Source organism: Lactuca sativa, chromosome 6 (genome assembly GCF_002870075.4).
Source record: "Lactuca sativa cultivar Salinas chromosome 6, Lsat_Salinas_v11, whole genome shotgun sequence".
Taxonomy (NCBI): domain Eukaryota; kingdom Viridiplantae; phylum Streptophyta; class Magnoliopsida; order Asterales; family Asteraceae; genus Lactuca; species Lactuca sativa.
The window spans coordinates 25,906,261-25,927,630 of NC_056628.2; the positions used below are offsets into that span (position 1 = coordinate 25,906,261).

A 21,370-nucleotide genomic window follows, 5' to 3' on the forward strand; every position below is an offset into this window, starting at 1 on the left:
TGAATTTCTTTTGCATCTCGATCTCTTTTTTACTCCAGTTCAAAATCCTTAGTAGAATGCCCCCCCCCCCCCCCCAAGCTCTGCATTTATATTGAATTGATCCGCCCAATTTTGTGATCTTTTCTTCCACTGCGTCGAGCTTTGCAATTACTGCATTGATAACATCTTGACCTCCATCTTTACTTGAATTTTCTTTGGTGAAATACTCCTTTGATTTATGATACTCTCTTAAATGCTTAGCTAATTCTTCGATCAAAGCTTTATTTGTTTTCGAACCCTTCCTTGTCATGGGCCCTTGCAAGTCTAGAATTGGCGAGTATACACATTGACTCCGTCATAAAATATCAAGAATTCTTGTTACACATTGAAGTCATGTTAAGGGAAATGTCGTAACAATCTCTTGTAACGCTTCCAAGCTTCATATAGCGACTCCCCCTCTAATTGTTGAAAATTTTGGATATTTCTCTTTAGCTTTGCCACTTTTGAAGGAGGGTTACATTGGTTTATGAACTTGGTCCTAAAATCAACCTATGTCATGATTACTCCAAAGGGAAGTGATTTTAACCGTTCCTTAGCTTCACCCTTCAATGTGACCGATAAAAGTCGAAGCATCACCGCATCTCTACTCACGTTTGGTGCATTAAAATAATTTGAAATCTCGACCACCTCTTCTATGTGCTCATAGGCGTCCTCGTGCTCATTCCCACAAAAAAAGTAGTTCCTTTAGCATGCCAAGAATGTGTCCTGGTAATTCGAACTTTGTAGTGGTTGAGATTTTTGGTGGATCAAGACCCCATATGTTGTCATTCCTCATATGCCGCTTGTACTCTTCCATTGACATGGTCGTGATGTCCCCCATAATTCCTACTAAAACAAAACTACAAAAACATGCGTAAAATAAACAAAAACCAAATAAACGAAAACCTAAAAAAGAACAGTGCTCATGTCGTGGCAATAAAATTGTCACATCGTGGGAGCTGATTTCACAGAAAAACATAACAATGTAGAAAAATAATTTTTTGCAGTTTTTACCTCAAACGGATCGAATAAATAAAAGCAATTAAATTATAAATCAAATAAATCATTCCCTAGCAACGATGCCAAAACCTTTGATGTGCACAAAAGTACCTACTAGTCTTAAATTTATAACCTAACAAACTCTCACTAACTATGCACTTATATGCAGTATATATAGTCAGATTATAGTATAGCTCAAGCAAGTCGGGTGTTGATCACAGAGAATGGAATTCAATAAAATAAATTAACCACTTTTAATTAAACTAACAAACAAACTATGATTTGGGGTTTTTACTGATTTTACAAGATCATAAGAACTTAAACTATTATCTACTAACAACCAAAGAAACACAAATTAACTTTAAGAATTAAAGAGTACTTCTACTTAGATCTGATTTCACATTTTCCTATGATTGATTTCTAATTAGTGGTATATATTGATTACCAACTTGTTATCTAGCTATTATGATCAAATATCTAGACTTACCAGTTTATGTATTACCATGTAATGGTCATGCACAAGTTTAACACTAAATTGATAGTAAGCACAAATTGGACTATGAATGATAAGAGTTACTTTTCTATGATCAAGTTAAGCAACCAATCACAAATTAAGATTAATTATGATCTCTAACATAGTTAAAGTTGCTAGCTTTAATTACCCAGTCTAAGATGTGATTAATTCTAGCTCTAATTATTTAATGATCATAAACAATTAGGACAAAAAGTTCATGCAAATAAAATGATCATCTACTACACTAAACTCATATCAAGGCATTCAAAAACTATAACTAAACATGTTAGGGTTTATCAAACATAAGTAAAATCAATATAAAACATCCAATATTCAAAATCTACACATATGATCAGGTTTCATCTTCACCAAATAGAAGTATGGGTGTAACATCCCGACTCCTAGGTATGAAATTTTAAGGATTTTTTCTCATTAAATAAGACCTACTCGATAAGTTGGAGGCCCCAACTCGTCATGTAGAAATTAATAAAGCCGCATGGATTTTGGAACCTACCCGACGAGTTAGAAGACCCCAACTCGACGAGCTGGAGCTGAATGGGAAAACCCTAATTTCTAGGGTTTGGACCCTATTTAAAGGAATTAACCCGCATTCTTTGGCCTCCCTTATCACCTCATTGCCTAGAGAAGGAAACTGTAGACGTGCTTTACTACTTCCTTGTGTGTGTGAACTTAGAATGTCATTTTTGTGCTCTTTTGGAAGGGTTTTGAAGTTTGAAGAGGTTGGAGTAAAGGGAGAAGCAGTAGATCTGACATCTACTTGGTTTTGGCATCCATTTAGAGGTAAATGTCTTTACCTTGACCTCTTATTAATAGATCTTCCTTTATGCAAGAATATGGTCATTTCTAGTGCAAAATGGAGTCCCTCTCGGGTTAAGCTTGTCATGAGGACATGGTCTCAAATCTGGACTCCTCTAGGCCCCCCATGGACATAAAGTTGTCTGCTATATCTAGTTTTAGCCATCCTCCATGCCCTAAACCTCTTATTAAGCTTAGTTTTAGTGTTTTAATCCCTTTTATGCCTTGCATGCATGTAAAGTTAGCAACTTTACGTAGTATCTTAGTCCTAAGAGGCTAGATCTGTAGTTTGGGGCCTTGGAGTCGAATGGAAAGGGTTGAACGCGTTAAGACAGGAAAAATCGTCGAGTTTCTTAGCCAACTCGACGAGTTGGATATGGTTTACCCGCCTTCTGTATATTGAGCGAACTCGGCGAGCGGGTGAGATGACTTGGCGAGTTGATTTAGGTTTTCCCAGTCTTCTGAACACTAAAGAACTCGACGAGTTACTCGGGTAAATCGGCGGGTTGTCTCGAGTTTTTCATGACCTTCTGAGATATGAAGAAACTCGATGAGTCAGTAGAAGAACTCGACGAGTTGGGTCAACATGGACTGTTGACCTTGACTGTTGACTTTGACTTTGACCATGGTTAACCAAGTTTGACTTATAGGGGTATTTTGGTAATTTGGGATTCTAATGGAATCAGTTATATGGTGGTTACAGACAGTTGAGTTTGGAGTTGTGAGTTGGGATACGATTTATCGGTTCAACACTACTTGAGAGATGAGTTTTCCTCACTATACTAACAGGGTCAAAGACACCAATGCCGACCCTTTTGGATTGTTATCCTGGTTATCGCATGATGATATGCTTAGTGATCTGTTAGATCTATATCCTGGTATATAGGATGATGCTATGTTTAGTGACATGTTAGGTCCATATCCTGGTATATAGGATGATGCTATGATTAGTGATTTGTTAGAACAATCTGACTGTTTGTACATGCTAGCATTTGTTATTTATGTGTTGATTGTATGCATGGGGGTGGGTTGAGGCAGTCCTGCTTTGTGTTGTAGGTCAACATGCCCAGAGCGGTCCGGATAGACTGAAGGCCCATGCTACTACTAATTTTGGCCCTTAAGATTCCAACTTTTATCATCTTTGGTCCCTTTCCTTCAAGATTGTCCTTTTTAGCTGCATATTTATCAAATATCTTTGCAATTAACCAAAATATAGCTTAAATGTATTAAAATATTGTCTAAATATGTGTATAAATGTAGCAATATCATGTCACGTGTCGCATTTTAGGTGGTGTGGTAGTACGTGTCGCGCCTACTATCGTTGCACGCGAGCGTACATAAGAAATTTATGTTTCTTCAAAAATTCATATATTCTTCATACGAACTCCATTTTCGACGGGTTATATCCACGCATAGCTATCGACAAGATTTACAACTTTTATTTAGACTCCGTCGGCTAGTTTTGACTTTATTTTTAAAGTTATATTTTTAACAGGCTTAGACTGTTAAAGTCCGTTAAAATTCATAACTTTCTCATATGGTATCCGTTCTCGACTTTTTTTATATTGATCTTCAACCCTCGTTTAGATTACTTTTCCTAACAATCGACCGATTTCAATTTCGGTTTCTGAGTCGTATACTGCTACGCTAAAATACTAGAAAAATCATAAGTTCCTCTTACGAAATCAGATTCAGACGTTCTTTATATGCACAAAATCTTTGTCACATATACTATAACTTTGGTTAAGATTGTTTATCCTAAATAATATTTTATCCAATTTATGTGTGTTACATTGGTGTAATATGATGGTAAAAGTTTTGATTTTCTTATGTTGCGTTGTGATCCTCGGTGTAATATGATGGTAAAAGTTTTGATTTTCGTATGTTGCGTTTGTTTGTAAAAACCATCATATTCCAACATATACCACCCCAATCGACTTTCCATCAATAATTAAACAATTCCCGATGAATTTCTTATTTTTACATTACGTTTGATATCCTATCCAACAACGTTTTGCCACACGCCCACCATAACATCCTCATTTCTAGTACTTTCATCTTCCTCTCATGATCTTTCTTGCTCGACCAACACTCAAATCCATACGTCATAGCTGGTATCACAATCACCTTATAAAATTTCCCCTTCGGTTCAACGAAACATTCTTTTTACAAGAGACCCATGAGGTTGCCATCCACTTTAACCAACGTGCCTTTATACGATGGGTAATCTCTACATTTACCTTATCTGTTTTATGTATCATAGACCCCAAACATTCAAAAAGCTCCATTGAAGATAAAGCTTGATCCCCAATACACACATCAACTTCTTTTGCATTCTCCTCCTCCTCCCTCCCCCCCCCTAAGGATTGAAATTGCACCAAAAGTACTATGTTTTAACATTGTTGATTCGTGATCCATTTTCTTCCAACATCCTCTTCCAAATATATAACATATCATTCAACTCAATCATTGTTTCGGCAATCAACACCATGTCATATGCAAATAGGATACACCAAGTTACATCCCCATGCATCTCACGAGAAATCTCATCTAACATCGGGAATGGATATATACGGGTTGAGAGTTAGGCCTTGGTGTAGTCCAATATCTATAGTAAACGAGTTTGTGTGTCCAACAATGATATTTACATAGGTTGTAGAACGATAACATATATCTCAAATAACCATGACATATCTCTATTAGTTCCTTCTAGCTTATAAGGTACTCCAAATGGTCTTATGGTGTATGCTTTAATGCTATTGTATGTCTTCTCCAAAGTCGTTGAACAACATATCGAGATCCCTATTTGGATATGGTATCTTATAAACCAATGTTTACAAATATATCTTAAAATGATTGAATAAGTTAAATATATTTCTGCAAAAAAAAGGTTACAAGAATAAAACGCTTGAGACCATATCCAAATCGCGTTCACACTGGGTTCAAGCCGGTCGTACAGAAGTGGCTGCTTTTTTCATGTCAAAAGTGCGGTACAACCTTTAATTGCTCATAAATGCCGACCTTTATTTACTAATTCCTCCTTTGCCACATCCCTGTGTTTTGGGGTGAATTTTAATATTTTGCCCTTCTATTTAACTTTATTTGAAGCTACCCTTTCACAAATTTGTTTACCAAAATGACCTCACGCCCTATCAAGAAGACAACAAGTGATGATTTTGACAAAACAATCACAAGCTTATTTTTTAAGTTTTATAATAATTGATAAGAAGGTACCATTCATCAAAAAAAAAAAAATACTAATATTAATAAATAAATAAATAAATAAGTTCGTAATATCATCAACTTATTTATGAGATCCATAAGTTTTTTTTATATAATTTTATTTTATTTTTAAAATTGCTTATTTAATAGTTAGTTGATATGGAGGGAAAGTGAAGGATGTCGAAGGAAATTGTGTTCTCAAGTTTCATTTATAGAAGGAAAGTGATATGGAGGGAAAGTGAAGGATGTCGAAGGAAAATTATATTCTCAAGTTTTATTAATGGAAGGAAAGTGAGGAGAATGAAAAGATTTTGTATTCATATTTTCCATACAAATTTGATAGATTTGAGAAGAAAGTGAGGGGAAGGAAAATCTTTTAGTTTATTTTCTTAACACAAAAACTAAACATTTTCCTTTATTTTTTTTTTCACAAAATAATTTTTTTTCCTTCCCCTCCCTTTATTTCTGTCAATATTTTCCTTCTCTTTTCTTTATTAAATTTAAAAAGAAAAAAACTTAGGAATAAGCGTTGAAAAGCTCAACAATAGGAAATAATTTTTTTTATACTTTTTTATTAAATGAAAAAATCTTTCAAAAAAATCATTAGCTTTGAATATCTATACTAAATAAAAAACATATGTATTGTTGTCATCATAAAAATTAATCGAATACATCAACTCAAATTTATTAAATTTATTTATTTCGTGTTTGTTACATATATTCAGGATATTTAAAAATAATTAAATGGGTTTCTCATATAATAACACAACCAAATGATAAAATTTCTCATTTTGAAATAATTCCAATGTATTGTAGTAGGTTTTTATTATATAATATATAATTTCTCAAAAACAGTCAACTAAGTTATCATTTGAAATTTATTGTTGATAGATTATATTTGAATCTGGGGGCATTTTTAGAAAGGTAAAGGTTTAGACCACAAATGTGAAGTGTTACAAAGTGAAAGGATCAAATCTGTCAAACTGAAACTTAACTTTTTTCTAACTATATTTATTTAAGTTTTTCAAGTATTTAAAAAAGAAAAATAAAAAAGAAAAAAGAAAAATACCGAGTAATCCAAATCTCTCTCAATAATCAAACCGATCCCCCTCATTTCTCTCTCTCTCTCTCTCTCTCTCTAAATTCCCTCTTCAGGTATGTGTAGTGTATACTATAATGTATACCACTTCAATTTCCCTAAATCATGAAGTATTTTGTGTATTGATCGATTTGTGCATATGAATTTATGTGTTTAGGGTTTCGATTCTCAAGTTGAGCGATATCAATCAGCCATCAATTATGTCTCTGAGGCCGAGCGCGAGGACTGAGGTTCGCCGGAACCGATACAAGGTCGCCGTCGATGCAGATGAAGGAAGGCGGCGGAGAGAAGACAATATGGTCGAGATCCGTAAGAATAAGAGAGAAGAGAACTTACTTAAGAAACGTCAAGTACTACCGTCGTCACAGCCTTTGTCCACCGGTGCTCCAATCCCAACCTCCACCGTGGAGAAAAAGGTTAGCTCTCACTTTCCGATTCGATTTTGGATTCATTTCACGATTTTTGTAACTGTAACATCAGATGCGTATGATTAGAGTTGTACACCTAGTATTATTATTACATTGATCTATTGTTTGCTAATATTACAAGTTATGATACGATTGTAATTAAAATTGAATCAGACCTGATGTCGATTGATTGATTGAATACGTCCTTTCTAGGTTAGAAGTTTTTAACCTTTGCGTTCATAATCTAGTTTACTGTTTTAAAGCTATGATTTGTTTCTTATCATTACATATATGTGCATCTGTATATTGTTGTCATTTAACCCTATAAACTGACGAATTGCAGTTGGAGAGTCTTCCTGCTATGGTTGCTGGTGTATATTCAAATGACAACAATATGCAGCTGGAAGCAACTACTCAGTTTCGTAAATTGCTTTCAATAGGTATAAAATCTAAACCATGTTTTTTTTTTTTTACAATTTCTGTTCATTGCAAGAAGTCAAGAACAAATATCTGTTAACCAACATGATTTAACTTTGTTTTAACAGAACGTAGTCCACCAATTGAAGAAGTTATACAATCTGGTGTTGTACCTCGTTTTGTTGAATTCTTGATGAGAGAAGATTTCCCACAGCTTCAGGTCAGCATTCAGAAACATCATCCTCTTTTTTTTTTTCTCTTTCTTTTGACCTAATCTTGAATCTGTTCAACAGTTTGAGGCTGCATGGGCACTTACAAACATTGCTTCTGGAACTTCTGACAATACAAAAGTTGTAATTGATCATGGAGCAGTTCCAATTTTTGTCAAGCTTCTTGCTTCCCCAAGTGATGATGTTCGTGAACAGGTAACAAATAGATATTATTATCAGTCAAAACGTGTTTGGCAACTAGCTTTTCAGAGCTTTTAAAAGAAACTCATAATCCAAAAGTTACTTCAAGTAGCTTTATGTAATTTTAACCTTTCAAAAGCTTACATTGCGAAAGATATCCTTAATAGTTACTCATTCAATGTAGACAAAAAGGGATGATTTTTAATTTGTATAATTATCTTTTTTTATTTTTTATTTTGTGTAGGCTGTTTGGGCTCTTGGAAATGTTGCTGGTGATTCCCCAAGGTGTCGTGATCTTGTTCTTGGACAAGGTGCTCTGCTTCCATTGTTGGCTCAGTTAAATGAACATGCTAAGCTTTCCATGCTCAGAAATGCCACCTGGACACTCTCAAATTTCTGTAGAGGGAAACCTCAGCCTCCTTTTGAGGAGGTTATTGTTAATTGTTAATTGTTAATTGTTAATTGTTAATTGTTATTGTTATTTTATTAGATTGAGATTAGTGATTTGAGAATCTGAATGTTTTTGAATTGTAGACAAAACCAGCACTTCCTGCACTTGAGAGACTTGTTCATTCGAATGATGAAGAGGTGTTGACGGATGCATGTTGGGCTCTCTCATATTTATCTGATGGAACAAATGATAAAATTCAAGCTGTGATTGAGGCAGGTGTATGCAGACGCCTTGTTGAGCTTCTTCTGTGAGTTTTTTTTCTTTTCTTTATGGTGATTAATTAATTACTTTTAGATAGTGTTTGGTATGGGGTAATTGAAGAGGGAATGGAATGGAATGGAAAATCATGCTTGTTTGTCACATGGGAATGGAATTCAGCATTCTTCCACATAATGTGATTCTGATTTTTGTTTATAAATTACTTTTATTTATACAAGCTTAATTAAAAAAAATACTGTTTTTAAAATATTTCAAGACTTAAGTTAAACTTATTTCATGTTTTTTTTTCCAAAAATAAATTTTAGATTATAATTCTATAATAAGATTTCAAATTTCATAGTATTTAGTTTTAGAGAAAATTACAGTTTTGTTCCCATGACTTCAGCTCTTTTTCCTGTTCATTTTTAGTCCAAAAATTATTATTTTTTACAAAAAATTCCTAAAAAACGGAAAAAGGTTGCATTCTGATCCTTTTCTACTAGTTCTAGAACCGGTAACAAATAAATTTGGAACTATTTCATAAATTGACCCAAAATAGTGAGACTTTTTTGCAAAAAAAAAAAAAAAAAAAAAAACCGTATGATTTTTGTTATTATCATTTTAATAAAAATATTAAAGTTATTTTTACAGAAAAGTCCCAATATTTTGGGTCAGTTTACGAAATAGTCCCAAATTTATTTGTTACAGGTAAAAAAAGGTCAAAATGCAACCTTTTGCTGGTTTTTAGGACTTTTTTGTAAAAGAAAAAAATAAAAAAATTCAGGACCAAAATTTTGGGACCTTACTGGAGATTTCCCTTTGATTTACTTTCCCAATTGCTTATAACAAACATGTTTGAACAAGTGATTCCATTCCATGATACTAAAAACACTCTTAAGTCTTAACAAGCATATTCCGATTCCATATTCCAGTCACCCATCTCCATCGGTTCTGATTCCATCCCTGCGAACCATCGGCAACATCGTGACGGGTGACGACCTCCAAACACAATGCATCATCGATCACGGTGCACTCCCATGTCTCCTAAGCTTGTTAACACACAACCACAAGAAAAGCATCAAAAAAGAAGCCTGTTGGACCATCTCAAACATCACAGCTGGCAACAAACACCAAATCCAAACCGTAATTGATTCCGCTCTCATCCCCCCCTTAATACATCTCCTCCAAACCTCCGAATTCGATATCAAAAAAGAAGCTGCATGGGCTATATCCAACGCCACTTCCGGTGGCACCAATGATCAAATCAAGTACGTTCGTTCCCCACCAAAATTGTAAATATTAAATCTATATGACAATTCTACCCTTTCTTTGTGATGATTTGATAAATATAGGTATTTGGTGAGTCAAGGGTGTATAAAACCGTTGTGTGATCTTCTGATATGCCCGGACCCACGCATCATAACTGTAAGTCTGGAAGGGCTGGAGAACATTCTAAAAGTAGGAGAGGTTGAGAAAAACGCGGGGACCACAGGAGATGTTAACTTCTATGCACAAATGATAGATGATGCAGAAGGTTTAGAAAAGATTGAGAATTTGCAAAGTCATGATAATACTGAAATTTATGAAAAAGCAGTCAAGATTCTTGAAACGTATTGGTTGGAAGAAGAAGAAGAAGAGGAGGCTGTTGGTGATGGTGATGGTGGTTTGAATTTTGGTCAAGTTCCCGCTGGCGGGTTTAATTTTACCGGATGAAGAAGGTATTGTTTTTTTTTATTTCTATGGGATGTGCAGGGGTATTTTATTTTCGGGAATATATATTTTGTTTGTTTTCTTCTTGATCATTGAATGTTTTGGAGCAATGTTCGAGGTCTGATTCGTCTTTTTTTGTTTTGTTTGGTTGTGAATGTTTTTGGATTGAGTCGGGGTTTTTGTATGGAATATGAATGGAGGTGAGTAGTCTGTAGTGTGTGTATATTCATATGACCTTGAAATTTATGCCATTATGTAATATGATTATATTTATCTTTTTGGGTTTTTTTGAGTCACTATCATGGGAAGAACTAGACAAGTTTCTACAAATGATGATCCTTTATTACATTTTTTTTTAATTTATTATTGCTATAAAACAATTACATATCCTTTATCACTATTCAGTAATTAAGTTAAAAAAATTTAGGCAGTTTATAAAAAATACAGTAATTATTTTGTGATATGCATTTATAAAATATGATATTTTGGTGAATAATCTAAAAATTGAACTTAAGGTAGAAAACAAAATAATGAGTACTAGTACTAACTACTGAGCCAGAGCATCAAATTCAAATTGTAACTAGAGCGGTCAAAATTGCAACCAGTGCGGTCACAATCATTGAGGACGGTAGGACATGACTTCTATCTTTAACATGGCAAAGGACAAAGGCGCTGTCGCAAATTAATTCCATGCTGAATAACATGGATATCAAACCTTTATAATATATTAAAGAGTAAATTATACGAATGGTCCCTATGATTTGGATTAATTTATGTGTTTGGTTCATAACTTATTTTTTTAACTCGGAAGATCCCTACTATTTATTTTTGTTACGCGTTTGGTCCTTACTGTTTGTTTTCGTTACACGTTTGGTCCCTGTCTTATCTAAAAAGACTATTATCTAAATAGAGAAAAATAATGAGGTAGGTAAGATAAGGTAAGGGATGAGATCGGGGGTGTGTTTATTTAAATAAATTAAAAAATCAAGGGAAGGTAATACAGGGACCAAGTACGTAACAAAAACAAACAGTAGGGACCTTCCAAGTTAAAAAAATAAATTAGGGACCATTCGTGTAAGTTACTCTATATTAAAAAAGTATATATAATTAATTGTCTAAAAATCAAATATCTTATTTCTATATAATTCAATAAATATTGCATGAGTAAGGAATTTATAATTAAATATTTAATATATTTTTTTATAAGGCAGTTGTAAAAACTCATTGATAATAATCAGGGAAATTTCCAATAAACTACAAATAAAATAAATTTGCAAGTTTTTTATGGAAATGAAAATTTGCATATCTTAAATAACATCAAATTGAAGAAGTACTTAACTTAAGAACTTGTAAAGTATCTTAGAATTTAGATTATCTTCATACGGTGACTCAAACCAATATGATGGTCATTTGATAATGAACGAGTTAATCGGGTGGTATACTGTGAATAGAAAGAAACTAATGGTTTTCAAAATAGATTTCAGAAAGATGTATTATTCCTTTAGTTGGGATTATTTCGACGAAATTCTTTGGGAGACATGTTGCACTGCTAAATGGAGGGGTTGGGTTATAACTTGTTTGAATGAATTCGTGCCTTCATGGTGGTGAATGAGAATTCTTCTTCCAAACTTTAACTAAGGGTGTGTTTGGCAGCGAGGATTTGAGAGTTTCTAATTTTTAGTTTTTAACAAAAAGTTTGATTTGAACAAAGAACTTCGTTTAGGAGTACTAATGTTTAAATTTTAGTTTAAACAAAAAGTTCCAAGTCTAAAAACTGCTTCACGTAACATTTAAAAAAAAAGGATCGATATTTTTAATCAAACTACAAAATTGTCTTTAAAAATATATTTATATATTTATCTTTATTAAACAAGTGTCATTTTATGTAATTTTACATATTTCAAAAGTTTGTACCTACTTTTGTTAAACACTCATATAACAAATAAAATATACAACTTCCAACTACGTGCTATAACATACCAACTAATTTTTCTAAACATGTCTTACAGAAGGTTATATATATATATATATATATATATATATATATATATATATATATATATATATATATATATATAGAGAGAGAGAGAGAGAGAGAGAGAGTAAGGGTGTAAGTGAGACAAGCCAACTCGCGAGAAACTCGAGACCGACTCGGAAAATACTCGAAATCGACTCGACCTTAATCGAGCCGAGCTCAAGCTCGAGCTACTCGAGTACCTAATCGAGCCGAGCTCGAGTACAAAAATACTCAGCTCATAAGGTTCGCGAGCTTAGTCGAAATTACTATAATTTACATATATATCATTTCTTTATAATTGTTCATTTATAACGTATATGTCATTTCCTTATAATTATTCATTTATGACATATATGGTTGATGTTATATTGATATTAGATGATTAATAGTGGTTTTTTTGGTAGTTTGGACATTTACATGTGGAATGTTTAATATTTCTTACTCAATTTAGTGATTTTGATTCTTTTTAAATCTTAGTCGAGTCGAGCTCGAGATTGTCAAGTATTTCACGATCCCGAGTTCGAGCTTAAAACCAAGGCTCAAGTCGAGTTCGAGCTCGAGTATTTTAGTCGAGCCGAGCTTTGAGCTTGGTAGTATTCGGCTCGACTCGGCTCGTTTACACCCCTAAGAGAGAGTCAAGATCAAATAAGAAGAAAAATTTTGGTAGAAATATAAGAAGTTTTTTTTCTACATATTATTTCAGTGAAAAAACAAAATGAATCACTAAATGATTCATAAGTAAGATGATTCACAAGAAAAAATTCAAAAAAAAAAAAAAAAAAAAACGTCTTCATGATTCATTTTTGTGTAAATTAAGAAAAATTCACTTTTATGACAATTTTAGTGAATAACAATAAAATCATTATATAAATAAATCATCGAGATGTTTTTTTGAGATTTTTTTTGTGAATCATGTTATTTTTTATTCATCCAGTGATTCATTTGTTTTGTTCGCCAAAAAATATGTAGAAAAAAACTTCTTACCTTCCTATGAAAAAAAATTATTACCGGATCTATATCCTATATATATATATATATATATATATATATATATATATATATATATATATATATATATATAGAGAGAGAGAGAGAGAGAGAGAGAGGGGGGGGGGGGGGAAGGATCGTTTGAGAACTTATAGTTTTCTGAGAACCCGAGAACTAAAAGTGGAATGTTAGATCAAAAATTTTAATGGCCTAGATCAAAGATGACATAATTGTAATTAAAAACAACTTCAATGGTAACTTAGACTTTTAAAATAAAATCACAGGGGTATATTGGGTATGAAAAATATAATTAGTAATTGTTTTAATTAATTTAGAAAACCATTTCTTTCATTATTCAACACCGATTCTTCTTCTTCTTCTTCTCTCTCTCACACACACACATCCTCATCGTTGTTGCTTCGTCTTCACAGTGGTGGTGCCTCCGCCTGGGAAAGCATCGACAAGAGATTGAGAGATCCTCCAACCTCTCCTTCGAAGATCAGTACTACATCGGCGTGCCATTATCTCCGTCGAAGATTCTTCGGCCTCCCTCCCCTCTCTACTAACCATCGATAGCAGAGATCTGATCCACCTATATCCCTTCGAATTGATTTCTACGTCTGCCTCTTGGCCTTCATTGTGACTTCAAGGTATGTATCTATTTTCCTCCGCCGCTACCCTCGGTCAGCGCGTTCGCCGTTTATCCTCTAAAATATACGACTACATAACTCATCAAGGTTCTAATTGAGAAATTTCGATTATAGAATTACGTTTCGAGTTTTGATAATTACACAATTCGTTAGGTTTAGGTAAGAAGTCTCGCTCTCAATAGTCAATGCCACATTATCACCTGAAATTCTGTTTCTCTTTTTCTCTGTTGTTAATTTGGAGTTATATGGATAAATTTTTTTGTTAACATGATTTACGTGAAGCCACTGTTCATAATTGAATCGATTTTTGCGTAATAAACTGTGCTGAAACTTAAAATTTTAGAAATGAGTGTGGTTGGGTTTGATATTGGGAAAGAAAATTATGTAATCGTTGCTACAAAAAGTCGTGGGATTGATGTATTATTGAATGACGAATCAAATCGCGAGACACCTGTTGTGGTGAGTTTTGGTGAGATGCAAAGGTTTTGGGGTTCTGCTAGAGCTGCATCTGCTACTATGAACCCTAGATCTACTATTTCTCAAGTTAAAAGGTTAATTGGAAGTGAATACTAGAATCCACTAGTGCAGGATGATCTTAAGTTACTACCTTTTGAAACCAGTGAAGCTTTTGATGGTGGTGTTTTGATTCACTTACAGTACTTGAATGAGAAACACACTTAAGACCTATGCAGATTTTGGGTATGTTGTTTGCAAATTTAAAGGAAATGGCAGAGAAAAACCTTAAAACCCCTGTTTCAAGCTATGTGATTGGGATTTCATCATATTTCTGACTTACAAAGGCGAGCTTATATTGATGTTGCACATATTGCAGGTTTAAAACCTTTGAGATTAATGCATGATTTCACTAGAATTGCATTAGGTTATGGAATTTAAAAGACTGATTTTTCCGATTCACGAACTACAAATGTGGTGTTTGTTGACATTGTATTTAAAAAAAAGATTAATAAAACTACAAAGGAGCAAAATTTACATTATATTTTATCTATTAGCTAATTAACCACATATGATTTGGTAATTGCTTCTCTTCATGAATCACTTGTGATTTACACGTGAATCACTTGTGATTCACACGTGAATCATCTTAATTATTTATTATTTATTTTAATTTTTTTCCTTTTAGCAATTCACATATAATTCACATGTGATTCATATGTGATTCACATATGATTTACATGTGAATCACATATGATTTACATGTGAAGGTCTTCGGTCTCTCCCTTTCTGCCCTCGCACACGCACGCAAGCATGTAGCGCCTTGTGATCCATTAACTATTGTTCTTCAATATTTCTAGGTAAATAACTCAAAAGGCAACCTATTTTCTACTCCTATTCCATAATTATTTTTTTTATTACAAATTTGGGTTCATTTGCAAGTTATGGTTTATGGGTAGAAAATTTGGGGTTTGATGATTTGGTCCCTATTTGATGAAACCGACTACATATATTTGTGATATATGGACCAATTATTGAATCCTCATGCTTATCTTCATTAAAACATTCTAATTTTGCTTCAATTTAAGTTTTTGTTTGTAAAAACGGTTTTAGGGGGCTCTCATTTGAATCTGTCGATTTCATTGTTGTTTGGTTTGGATTGAATGCATAAATTAGTTGTATATATACCGATTTGTAAATCCCTCATGTGTTCTAGACGGATAAAGTTTCTAACTTTATCCATTGGGACCACCCAAAAAGGTTCAAAACTCATCCATAAAGCTTAATAGTGAAAGGGCACAACCAATAAGTACTTAATCCATAAAGACATAGCCCTAAAACATAAATCTGACTTCCTTAAGCTGGAAAACCATGTAAAGTTGCCAATTTACGTTCATTCATGTCAAAATGAAGCTCTTAAGCTTAAAAAGGACTTAATAAGTGACTTAATACATGCATGTAACCAATTATCTCATAAAGCTTGCACGTTTATGCTCAAGGAGTCCAATACAAACTCAGATATGGAATAACAAGACCTTAAACGACTTCACTCTCTCATCAACCCAAGAAGGGACCAAAAGCACAACAAAACACAATATGAAGAGATCTAAACATCTATAAAACAAGATGCAAACTTGATAACTTAGAAAGCTTTCCCACAAGATGATGATTCTGGATCCAAAGCCTTTTCACCAACCAAAGCAACTTCAAGATCTCCTCTTCCTTCGCAAGGACCAAACATGAGCACCAAGAACTTCTTACTATCTCAAGAACACCACCAAGAGACTTAAAGATCAATTTTAGGGTTTTAGTGGCAATGGAGGTTGGTAAGGAGGCCAACCATGAGGACTTAAGGTCTTTATATAGGGTGCAACACCCTAAAAATTAGGGTTCTCTCCACCAGCCGCCAACACGACGCATAAAGGCAGAACACGACGTGTTGGCCTTAACGAAAGTCACATTTCTTCAAATCTAGACACGCCATGTTGGTTCCTCCAATATGCTGTGTCCAACCCTAGAAAAGGGATTACTTCCCAACATTTATTCCTCAAGATTCCGAGTGTTACAACACTCGTTTTCCATAATAGTTCACTTGAGAACTTGAAGGACCAAATGTAATGTTTTTGGGAAAAACCTTGTGCCACGACGTGGTGAATGGAGTATCATGATGTGGCATGGGAACTTTAAGAAATTCACATCGAATGGACGTCATGACGTGGCAGCTGCTGCAACCCAAACCCGTGATTTTTAGGGTTTCTGCCGTATTTAAGCACTTAAACTCAAGGATTAAGGCATCCTCTTCAGCCTCCAACCCTTCAACATGAAAACCTAGCCTCCATTCATGATTTAAGAGCTTGTTTTCTTGATTTAAAGCTTACTCTTTGGATTTTTTATGAAGCTCGAGGAAGAAGGAAGTCTAGTTTAGTGCAAGAAAGCAAGGAGCTCATTTAGATCTATAATTCTCTTTTGATTTCGGGGCTATTTAAGGTATAAAGTTCATATATTGGAATTTATGTTTTTGAATTCACATTTGGGGTAATTTTTAAATGGTTTTGGTCCCTTCCATGGATGCTCTCGGAGTTTGAGGAACTCTAGAGCTTGTTATGGTCTTCTTGTGGTATTTAAGCTTCTGGTAATTGAGAAAAGAGTCATGGTTGGAGTTACCTTGTGTATATGTTCAAGTTCTAGTCTCATTAGGACTTATTGGACTTAGAAGTGTAGATTTTGCGTTGTGGTGGAGTCCTAATGGATAAAGTTGGAAAGTTTATCTGTTTGGTCATTAAGAAAGGACTAGATCTGAACTCATGGGTTTAGATCTGTAAGGATTAAGTTCTTAATGAATAAAAATGTATTCTATCAAAACCACGACGTGGCCAAGGGCTTGCCATGACATGGTGGAACCATACATGTCGACTGTTTTTCCTAACATCCCCACAATGTGGTAAAGAGGTCTCCATATCATGGTGAGCGTTGACTTGGTTGACTGTTGACTTATGTTGACCATTAATTGTTGAATGGAGTAAGGGTGTTTTTGTGTTTCCCTGGGTCTTCGATTCAGGTGAGTTTCATCACTATAATGTGTGTTATAATGTATATCCTTATATGCCAACATATATAAGTAGTGGAATGTTGGTTAGAGTACCAGTAGGTCGGTAATCATCTAGTGGAGTGCCCTAAGGGTTTAATGTATTGACGTAGGATAGCCTGAAAACTCTTGATCTAGGCTTTCCGGAATGTTCCTTGTTTAGTTGTGGCTCTAGACTGGGATCACCTTTTCGAATGTATATCTCACCTTCTGGTTACATATAACTATCTATTCATTGGAGATATGTCGGCTATAACGTAGTGTATGATACCATGTATGTTTGTAACATCCGAAATTTGAGGTATATTTTAATTAAGTAAATTTATGATTTTTGGGGTTGCCACGACATGGTGGGGACACCACCACAATGTGTCCAATCGAAGTTAAACATGTAACCAATTTTGGTTCCCACGGCGTGGCGGTATTCTTGTCACAACATGGAGGCCGCCTGAAGACTCAAACCCTAATTTTTTAAGGTTGGGGCCTATTTAAAGGAAAGTGAGGGATATGATTTTCTCATCTCGAGCCTCCATCACTCTCTAGACTTAGAAACCCTAACCCTAACCTCTCTTGATGATTCTTGGTCCTTTTGGTGCTTTTGATAGATTGGAGAAAAAGAAGAAAAAAAGGTGCTTTGGAGTGTAGATTCAACAACCAAGTCTCATTATCTTTCCCTTGTGCATTCTATGGACCTTTGTATGTGTCCAAGATCCAATCTTTTTGTCACTTGCTTCGAGATCTAGGCCTTTTGTCCCTTAATCTTCATGTTTTGCAAGTTTAGAAGGTTAGATTCCATAAAGTTGGCAACTTTATAGATTTTTGTGGTCATCTTAGAGTTATATGTTCCAAATCTGAGGATTGGAGTTTTGGTCCCATGCACAAGCTTTGAGTACGTATTTGCCATGTTTTTGACCTAAAAGGAAAGGGACATGCATTGGAAATGAATCAACATAAAGTTATAAATTTTATGGTCCATCAGGTGTAAGAAACCCTTCTGGAAACATTGGAAGAGTAACTCTAATGATTAAGTACTTATTAGGTATTTGCATGGCTTGAGTTGCCTTTAAGGACTTAGGGTTTGAGGTGTTGACTTATTGAGATGTCTTAATGGATAAAGTTGTAAAATTTATCCATCAAGACCATGGGAAGGACCAAATCTGAGCTTTGAAGCTCTTGGAATTATTGGAAAACGGCTTAATATGTTAAGTTGTTCAGACCAGTTCCCACAGTGTGACCTTAGGTTTCCACAATGTGGCGACTGGGTAAGGGCCCGTCTATTTTGTCGTTATGCTGCCACAACATGGCTAATGGATGGCCCCGACGTGGCGACTTGCTGATTAGGGTTGTTGACTTGACCGTTGACCATGGGATTGACTTGTTGACTTTTAGTCAACTTGTGAGTTTGGTCTTTAGACTGAGGTTGAGTTCCTACTATCTTATAGGTGACTTGTGGTGTCGGTTTTCATCTCAGGGGGAGCTATTGTTAGGGGTGAGTAAACCAAAACCAAGAAACCAAGAAACCGACTAAAACCGACGAAATCAAAACCGAAGGTTAGGGTTTGAATTTTTTAAAAAGCAGAAAACCGGGTTCGGTTTTGGTTTTTACCCAGAAACCGACCCATCCAACTTGAGAAATTAAAACCGACAAACTGCCCCAAGAAACCGACCCATCCAACCTGAGAAACGGACCCATACTTAATTGTTTTTTTGGTTTTAATAGACTATTTCGGGCTTTCGTTGTAACTTGTAATAGAGTATTTGTTGAAAGACTCATGTTTTTTGAAGTATTTAACTTAAATTTGTTTTTTTTTTTTGAAATATTTAACTCTTTGCTTCATTTATGGAAAATAGGTTCAAACCCAAAACCCATGGGTTTAAACCCAGGACCTATGAATATATGGGTTGAACCCAAGAAACCGAAAAACCGCCTAAACCGACCTCAGAACCCGAGAAACCGAACCAACCAGAAACCGATTCTATTGGGTTCTGAAAACCAGAAACCGACCATTTATGGGTTGGGTTGGGTTTGGGTCCAAAACCGACCCAAATCGACCCATGCACAGCCCTAGCTATTGTATATTTTGCTTGATTTCGAGGTAAGTTTTCTCACTATGCCTATGGGTCTAAGGCACCAAGGTCACCCTACTTGATTATGTTATGTATCTTTGGGTATAGGATTTTGTTGAGTTATAGCAGTATGATAGACAGGTGACTTGTTATGATTACATGTGTTTACATGATATTGTTTATATGTTGATGTCGACATGTTTTGGTTGGGTTAAGGCGGTCCTACTTTGTGTTGTAGGCCCAACTACATGGGGGGGTCTAGTTGAGACTGTAGGCCCAAGGTGAGCTGTTTAGCTATTGTAGGTCTTGTGTGACGGGCCAATAGATTGTAGGCTTGGGAGAGTGGTCCAGACATATTGTAGGCCTTGCGAGGCGGTCTATGCAGACTGAAGGCTCATACTTGCATGCTTTGTGTTGATACTTGGTTATATGTGTTGTATTTTGGAGAATTCACTAAACGTTGGCTTACAATTGTGGATATCAATGTTTCAGGTACTTTAGAGGACCGAGGAAAGACGAAGGCGTGATCGTGCACATCAATCCATGGATTTTGATATTTTGAGAGATGTGCTGATACTCTGGTTGTTTGGTGTTTTGGGAAATAATTTTTATTTGAATAGAGGTTTTATGAAAATGGTTTGAAAATAAACAAAAAATTATTATGATGTTTTGGGACATTACAATGCGGTAGTGAGTTGTTACGCAGGTAGACTAGTGTAGATAGTTTCCTAAGTTTATGTGTTTGTTTGATTACTTGTGTGATCTATATGTTGACAAATTGGGTGGTGTTGTGGTGGTCCTGTTGTGCGCGGTAGACCAAGATACCCTGGCAGGTCAGCGGTGTGTTGTAGGCCAAGTCCGGATCAACTGTATGTTGTTGGAGAGCGGTGCAGGTGTACTGTAGGCCTTGTGAGGCTGTCCAGTCAAATTGTAGGCTTAGGAGAGCGGTCGAGGCATGTTGTAGGCCTTACGAGGCGAGTCAGACAGACTGAAGATCGATGTGTGCATGCATTGTATGTATATTGTGGTGTGTGGTATTTTGGGGGAACCATCAAGCTTTGGTTTACAGTTGTGGATTAAATATTTTTCAGGTACCTATGATGATCGTGGAAAGACGAAGACGCGTAACATTGGAATCGCACGTTTACCTTACGTTTTTCCTGTTTTCATATAAATGTGTTTGTAACAAATAAGTTTTATTAGCTTATGTTTTATAAAAATGATGTTTTACCTTAATTAAAAATAAAAATTTTGTTTGTAAAACCGGGAGGTTACATTTTCTCTTTCTTCATTCATAAAATAGCTCTTCATAAACTAATTTCAATTTTTTTTTTATATCAATGTAATTTTGTAGATATTTTGATTAAGGTATGAATCTGAAACATTTTTTTTAAGATTTTAGTTGGCCAAACATTATATCAGAATTACATGCAGTGCGATAATTCTTCTAGTTTCAAATAAATAACAAATTATAAACATGCAAATAGTAAACAACAAAAAAATTGAATTATATGAGGTGTAACGACGTGAAAATTTAAAATAATTTTTCATTTTTAAAATGCATACTCTTCGTAACATCTCATATAAAAATCTCTTTTATTCAATTACAAAGCACAACTCCATTAATAATCGAGGATCCTCATAACTCTTTCTCTGGTTTGTACAATCAAGCCGGTGCCGTCCCACGATTCCGAGAGGAAAACCTGAAACACATAACACACAACACGGTAAACACGAAGCTTAGTGAGTTCCCCAAAATACCACACATAACACATACTAGCCACTCGAGGCTATAACTCTGTGGGCCCTCTGGCCCTAACTCTGTGGACCCTCTGGTCCTAGCTCTGTGA

The 21,370-nt window shown here is 34.9% G+C and overlaps 1 protein-coding gene and 1 non-coding gene across 2 annotated transcripts; both read left to right on the forward strand.

The window, feature by feature from the left end:
* Positions 1 to 367: 367 nt before the first annotated feature.
* LOC111895232 (small nucleolar RNA R71) lies at positions 368 to 474 on the forward strand. Its single transcript, XR_002851501.1, has one exon. It is a non-coding gene; the product is annotated as a small nucleolar RNA R71 (small nucleolar RNA).
* Positions 475 to 6,575: 6,101 nt separating this feature from the next.
* On the forward strand, positions 6,576 to 10,546 carry LOC111895149 (importin subunit alpha-2). Its single transcript, XM_023891245.2, has 9 exons — positions 6,576 to 6,724; positions 6,826 to 7,084; positions 7,419 to 7,515; positions 7,621 to 7,712; positions 7,786 to 7,917; positions 8,147 to 8,332; positions 8,437 to 8,600; positions 9,484 to 9,819; positions 9,904 to 10,546. The coding sequence occupies exons 2-9, from the start codon at positions 6,869 to 6,871 to the stop codon at positions 10,262 to 10,264; spliced, it is 1,584 nt and encodes a 527-aa protein (XP_023747013.1). The 5' UTR covers positions 6,576 to 6,724; positions 6,826 to 6,868; the 3' UTR covers positions 10,265 to 10,546.
* Positions 10,547 to 21,370: the final 10,824 nt, after the last annotated feature.

Bases quoted from the DNA above. Each gene is read 5' to 3' on its own strand.
- LOC111895149 (XM_023891245.2), top strand. From the start codon at position 6,869: ATGTCTCTGAGGCCGAGCGCGAGGACTGAGGTTCGCCGGAACCGATAC. The intron at 7,516-7,620 runs GTATAAAATCTA...TTGTTTTAACAG, and splicing joins TCGTAAATTGCTTTCAATAG to AACGTAGTCCACCAATTGAA. The intron at 8,333-8,436 runs GTTATTGTTAAT...TTTGAATTGTAG, and splicing joins CTCAGCCTCCTTTTGAGGAG to ACAAAACCAGCACTTCCTGC.